The sequence below is a fragment of the Alnus glutinosa genome, chromosome 12 (genome assembly GCF_958979055.1).
Source record: "Alnus glutinosa chromosome 12, dhAlnGlut1.1, whole genome shotgun sequence".
In the NCBI taxonomy this organism is placed as follows: Eukaryota; Viridiplantae; Streptophyta; class Magnoliopsida; order Fagales; family Betulaceae; genus Alnus; species Alnus glutinosa.
This window is the reverse complement of record NC_084897.1, coordinates 18,459,557-18,466,603: the sequence shown is the minus strand read 5'-3', so window position 1 is coordinate 18,466,603 and position 7,047 is coordinate 18,459,557. Positions and strand designations below refer to the sequence as shown.

General features: G+C 40.1%; 1 protein-coding gene across 1 annotated transcript; it reads right to left on the bottom strand.

The window, feature by feature from the left end:
- Nucleotides 1–1,883: 1,883 nt before the first annotated feature.
- Nucleotides 1,884–4,830, bottom strand: LOC133852610 (peptide-N(4)-(N-acetyl-beta-glucosaminyl)asparagine amidase-like). The gene is made up of 8 exons (XM_062289380.1): nucleotides 4,778–4,830; nucleotides 4,438–4,551; nucleotides 3,381–3,435; nucleotides 3,216–3,302; nucleotides 2,596–2,651; nucleotides 2,434–2,493; nucleotides 2,251–2,338; nucleotides 1,884–2,124 (listed from the first exon to the last, which is right to left on the bottom strand). Exons 1-8 carry the CDS (start codon nucleotides 4,828–4,830, stop codon nucleotides 1,912–1,914), a joined length of 726 nt encoding a protein of 241 aa, XP_062145364.1. The 3' UTR covers nucleotides 1,884–1,911.
- Nucleotides 4,831–7,047: the final 2,217 nt, after the last annotated feature.

Sequence of the window (7,047 nt, the reverse complement as noted above, 5' to 3'; positions counted from 1 at the left end):
TTGCATAGGCAGCATCTATCTATAATGATTATGCACCTCTTCCTGAGATTGTCCAAGGTAAGGATTTTACCTAGAGCTGCAGCCCATGTGAAGAAAGCTGCCCTCGGGGGTGCCTGCGACCGCCACACACTCTTCCAAGGGAACCGAGTTCCTCCAGAACACGATAGGGAACCAAAATAGGACTTAACCCTGAACACACCTTTCCTGGGAGAGACCCAACTAAGGCAGACTGCCTGGTCTCTGTTCACCCTGGTAGAGTGCAAAACCTAAAAAAAAGAGGCAAACACTATTGGTTTTTTTTTTTTTTTGGAAAAAATACATATCGTTTGCCGATTGAACTATCTTTCATTCTGCTGGGTACCAAACACTGTTGTTTTTAGCATGCCATACGACCTGCTATTTAATGCCTAGCACAGCCACTGGAACTGTCACTGCCGGAGTTGCAAATTTTGGCAAGAAAATATCCAGAAAAATGCCACTTAGGCCAATATACCCTCTGTTGCACCAGTTCGTGTGAAAAAACAGGTCAAATGGCAAAAAACAATTAATGCCACCTCTGGTTGAACTCTGACCAGAATACCACACCACTACTGACAGCCTCTAACAGTCTTTAACAACCGTCAGTTTGCCGCCTAGGTCGGTTTTTATATATATATATATATATATATATATATATAAGTAAATTTAGTCTTATTGAAAGCGTAAGACACCACTAAGTACACTGATAATATATATAAGGAAACACCTAACTACGAATAGAAAAATGAACAAGGAAATCAGCAAAGTTAATTGACAGTGAGGACAAAAAAGCCACCATCCAAAGATACAGCGTATGAAAAAGCAAAGCTATAATATCCTCCATGAAGCTCTCCAAATCCTTGAAACACCTAAGATTTCTTTCCTTCCAAACACACTACAAAATGCAGATTGGCACCATCTTCCAAATCGCAGCATTCCTCGGCCTTCTAGACTTCCACCAACAAGCAAACAAGTCAATAACTTTTCTAGGCATAACCCAAGACATGCCAAAACGAGTAAAAATATTATTCCACAGAGTGGAAGCCACATCACAGTAAAGAAGAAGGTCGTTCTGATCAAAACCCTAGTCCGCTTCACCTATACTGCTGTCAGCATCCGTAAAGACGTCAATGGCCGAACAACTCCAGAAAATTTTTCTCCTAGGATTCTAATGTTTTGATACCAAGTTGAAGAAAATAGGAAGAAGGGAGAAGAAAGCTTGTATTCTTCAAATATATAGCCATATGGCATCTACATGCTTAAATAGAAAACCTAATACAAATTATTGTGGTAATATAGTTAATGCAAATCACAACAATAATGAAAATAGAATGAGAATAATAACAATAAAACTTGAACAGCAATTAAGTTTCCTAATCAACAACCAAGGTGGTGAGGGATTATGGGATGCTCTATGATTATTCTGTTGAAGGTAAACTGGTTCAAGACTTTCTAGTTCTGTCTTGAACTAGAAACAAAAAAGACATGTTTGCTTACTGAATAAAGGTAGAATAAATGGAGGAGACGAATTACCTCCCCCAAAGGAAAGGAAAGCACAACCAAGAAACTATAAAAGATAAGTTTTGCAATTAATCTTATTACCCATCACTAGGAGCTAAATGCTGGCCAAGGTGTGCCAATAGTCATGGTTTACAATCACTCTAAATTGATATCAGACAATCATCACTCACACCCTCAAGCTGTGTAGCAAAATCAATACCAGTATAAGCCCTAGGTAAAATAATTACCAGAGGTCAATGCCTCAATGTAATTCCATAGAGTTTCAGTCCAAAAGCTATATATTCTGCATGCGACTTTAAATCATTTTTGCAGCAGCATAGACATATCATTATTACAACATATATCAGAGCCAAATTCCAGTCTTAACTTGCGCTATTCCTTGTCCCCACTTTGTCTTCCAGGTAATGAGATTGAGTCATCATCTGTAGAATGTAAATCTCTTTCAAGTACTTCTCTTTCCTTCTTGTCACAATCGTCAAGTTCAGAAAGCACCTGAGAAGTAAAGCCTCTTCTACATTCTTGTGTTATAGTAGTAAGGACAGCTGACAAGGCAGGCTCTGTAGTAATGTTTCGTCGGGACAGAACCTGTGAATTTAGACAAATCTTCCTCGTCAACAACTCAACCAGATATAATTTAATATATATATAAGAAAAAAAATGTGTTTATGAAAATCTAGACGATGAAAAATCCACTACTATTTTTATGATTACCTCATCCCACTTCCTTGTGTAGCGTTTGGTAACATCATAAACTCCATCTTTTGCAATGGCTATTGCATAATTTAATTCCTTACTCCACCTACAAGAAAGGCTGAATAAAGAAGGTACATAACATCATCCGGTATCACGAGACAGGATGAAAGAAGTAATTTGACTTCTGAAAATTCAAAATACCCCTTTTCATATAACAATGGTCTGTCATATACTCCTTCAGAAGGATCAAGATGCATCCACCTGCACAATCATAGGTGTCAGAATACATCCACTAGAATACTTGATATTTCTTATGCTACCAGAGAAGTAAATAAAAGGCAGCTATTTGTGAATTAAATCCACCTTCCTAAAGCCTGTGAGAAGCACTCGGTCCAACCATGATCGGTGAAACCATAGATCTGAAAAATGAAAGGATATTAGCATAAAAAAAAAAAAATTTAAAAAAAACTTATATTTTCTCAAGCGTCCAGTTCTTCCATATAACAAATAATTAAAAGTCCCATTATGCTTCCTCTTCCAATTAGTGTTCACAATGCTAAAACACACACATACACACACCCACACACACTGCCTAAACATTTTCAAAATCACGCAGTCCAAACATTGTATCGTAGAAATATCCAGATCATTGATATCATACTCCTGAATGCATTATCAATATGCTTAGGTAAGTGTTTGATGTGAGACTGTGTTATCAATTATCTGATTAGTATATTAATGTTGTTTCTGTACAACACATATACCTTAGGTCTTAACTATTTTGGGTGCAGAATTTGTGATTTGCCATCCTGTCAATTATGGGCCATACTATATACTAGGAAATACTTCACTATTCCAAAAAAACCTGGATTCTTGTACTGATTTGCCCACTGCTTCCCCACAAAAAGGAGAACGTAAATTTTAGTACAAATCTGCATTTTAAGATGTTTGTTACTGCATTAACTTGCTCGCAGATGACTAACCAGACGAGATTTATAGCCAAAAGCTCGACAATAAAGTGTAAAGCAATTGGACCACTCCCCACAACGCCCCCTTCTTGTTTCCACAAGCTGCATATAGGAAAGGGAGAGAATTAAAAATTTATGAAATACAGCATAAACTCCTACTCAGGTCACCAAACTAAGTACCTTTAATGGATCAGTGTAGCGTGGGAAACGAGTGATTCTTGAGCAAACACTGCAGCTGTGTAAAAGGTGGCACATAATGACAATTTAGACAACCAACTCAGCCCATCAGCCGTTGGCAAAAAAAATTTAAATAAAAAAGAAATAAAGTAAAGACAGAACAGAAATCCATTTCTGATAGGCCTACAATTTGGCCGCTCAACTTAGAAGGCTTGTATAAGCAGAAAAGTAGAAGATGGACAAAACCAATCAGTTAATCTATGTAATGCTTGTCACAGGTTGTCCAATCCACAAACAAATATAATGTAGAAACATTACACTTGATTGTATACCAATACATGGATTAGAGGCTACGAAACAGGCTTAAAGAACTTCAAGAAAAACCAAATTACAATTCATAAATACGGTATTTGATAGAAATAGAAACAGTAAATCGATCCCAGCAGGAGATCCACGGTAAAACATTTGTCACAAACAATAAGTGAGACAATTAGCTGAAAAATGAAAAATCTCTCCAAATGAAACTCTAGCTACTAAAGCTACCAAAGCATGGCAGTAAAGCAGAAAGAATCCAAGGTTTAGTTCTTCATGTCGACAAAAAAGAAAAGGAAAGGATAGACTCGGCCAAGAAGTTTACTCATTCTGAACATGCAACATTGCTTTAAAGTTCTATTCAGCTGAATTCATCTTCAAAATGATCATATATGCACATGATGGTTAACTACAGTAACTAACATATATATGCCATTCAAATGAACATCATAATATCAGAAGTAGTACTCTTACATCAAACATCAAAATCCCCCAATGGAGAGATTGGACATCGTATTCCCCCCACCCCAACAAAAAAAGAAAAACACATAGTGACTCAATAAGAAATACCAGTTCCAGATCTAAATCCATTAGCTTTTGGTATGTGGTTAGAGATGGAGTAGAGGGAAAACATAAATCAAGTATACATGTAGGCTCATATTAGACCACATGAAACAAAAGCAAAAATTGAAAAGTCAAACAGAAAAATCAAAACTTAGGAATATATAAGCAGATTCTGTAGTCATACAGATAGAGTTCAACTCGAGATGCTCCATATTGAATTTCTGAAGAGAGTAGAGATCCCGTGCCTTGTCTTCTGGTTTTACTGCGACAACCATCACAAGGAGGCGCATCTACCCAGCTACAATTCCAGAACACATGGAAAATACACACACAAGATTCAGCTGTTAGCCATCAATGGCAAGAGAGAACAAAATTCTATTCAAATGATTTTTTTTATTTTTTTTTTAATAGGTAAGCAAGAAAATATCATTAAAAAAATGTAAAGCGCCCTAAGCATATATGAAGAATACACAAAGACCACCGATACAAAATAAGTAAAAAGAACAAAGAAATTTAAAACAAACTCAGCATAGCCACAGAAAAATTCTCCAACACAAACTTGTGATAAACATACCATGTTACACTAAATTAATCATTTTCGAAGGTCTTTAAGTTTCCAAAGGCAAAGGCTTCCACGTGTATTACATGATCATAAGCTTCCACAAGTGTACATAAAGGAACTCCACATTTCCACTTCTAAAACAACTAAACTTCAAAACCCGACTCAAATTGATGTTTTAGATGTATCTTTTTTTTTTTTTTTTTTTTTTTTACCTGAGTTATAAGTTTGACAAAATTTCCCTCTCTCTGCTCTCTCTCTTCTCTCCTCTCTGCCTAGCGACGCCGCGTGTGAGCGCGTCAAGCTAGGTCCCTCCATCGTTCTTCCTTCCAGTCACTCGGGTTTGAGTTCGTGTTTCTCCCTCTGATCGTAGTGGTTGGGTATGGCGACCGCTTCAGATGTGGTGATATCCTAATATGCTTTCTCTGTGGGTATGGAGAGCCGTTTCTTTGTGGAGGCTAAATCGTTCCGCTTCTCGGTGGTGGAAGGGACTTCTGATCTTCGGTTGGAGGAGAAGAGGAAAGGGTTCTCTTGGTATGCTGTTTTGGGGTCGAGTTGCTCCACTTGGCTGTTGTCGATGGTGGAAGAAGTTTTGGGGAATCCTGAGATCGAGGATTTCGTCAAATATTTTATGGAGGGAACTAAGGCGACCATGTTACGGAGAGGGAAGAATAAGTCCGGTAGGTTCTTGGTGGTAGAGGTTTACGCCGCGGGAGGCCAGATAGGGTTGATTATGTTTCCTGAAGGCCGTGATAGGCGGGGCTAGAGCCGTGTTTCTGGAGAGCAGAGCAAAATCGTGGCTTTTCTTGGAGCTTTGGATGGTTCTCCGCCTTTTGTTGGTATTCCAGTGGGTGTTAAGTTGGGTTTGGGTACTGGCTTTCAGACGTACGCGGAGGTGGTGCGCTCGTCAGCTTCCGTTTTTGCTTTAGGGCGTCGTCCTCAGGGTTAGCCTTCGGATTCTGGAGATACGGCTAAGATTGTTGTCGATAGGCCGGCGGTGGTTAGGTGTGGGTTGGAGGTGCTGTCACCAGAAGATCGCACTGCCATGGAGAAGCCAGCGTTTGGTCCTATGGGTAAGGACCGTCGAGTTGTTGAGAAGCCCAGTTCCCGAGTGTTTGTCTGTGACTCGGCTTGCGTGTCTAGGGATGCCGCTGCTGAGGGTGACATTTCACTGCTGAAGGATGGAGTGTCTGCTCTGTCTGGCATGCTCGGGAAGTTTACGAAGTTAATTGGCTACCTCTCTAATAGTCCGTTTTGGGTGTTAGAATCCGATATTATTTGAATTTATTGCGTAAATTATGAAGTTTAATTTTGTGAGATAAAATTTAAAAATTTTTAAAAAATTTGAATAAAATATAATTTGTTTTTAAAAAAAAGTTGAATATTATTCAAAACAAACACACCATAAGGCGTTAGTCTGGGCTTGCGGGTCTTCAAAGCAGATGGGCTTTAAGTCCTCGTTTAGTGTTAAACGTAGGCTGGGCTTTGTGGTAGGCCGGGTTCTCAAGAGATGTAAGGTTGCTCTCAAAGGACCCGGTTTTTGTGCTGGGCCCAAGGTGATTAAACCAAATGCTACTAGGGTTACTGATTTTGGCAGCAAGACGGCTTTTTCTACTGAGACGGGTTCGGAGCGGATATCGGGTCTGGTTTCGTGCCCTAGCTTTGGTTTGCCTCAAAGTTTTCCGAAGGCGGCGGCAACGGCTCTGCCGACTGTTAGATCCTTGCCGGAGTCGACGTCAGAGTTGTCTTCTGGGTTGCGTCTAGCTCGTTCTTTTACTGGGGGTTTAGAGGTTGCTCCGTCGGGAGCCAGCGTGACCACGGATCCGACTTCGTTAGCTATTCTTGGGTGCTCTCTTCAAACGGAACCACTGTCGTTGCCTTCTCCTAGGGCGGTTCCGTATCTGCCTTCTTCCGGGAGAGGGGCTAGCGTTTTCTTCTTTCCCCCAGTGCCGGCTTCTAATCTGTCTTGTCCAGCAGATCTAGCTTCTTCTCCAGTTCTTGCCTCTTCTTGTCTGATTCCTAGTTGTGTTGACAGTGAGAGGCCAGTTAAGAAGGTTGCAGATTCTCCGGAGCCCCCAGTGAAGCTGGGTCTTAAGAATGGGTTTCTCAACCATCGTCCGAAGGTGCCAGTTTCTCCCGCCTCGCCTCGAAAGGCAAATGTTTTAGGGATGGTTGGCCCTTCCTCCCCTTTGAGAGGCTGCCAATCTCGAAATTGGCCGGCCGGATTTGATCATA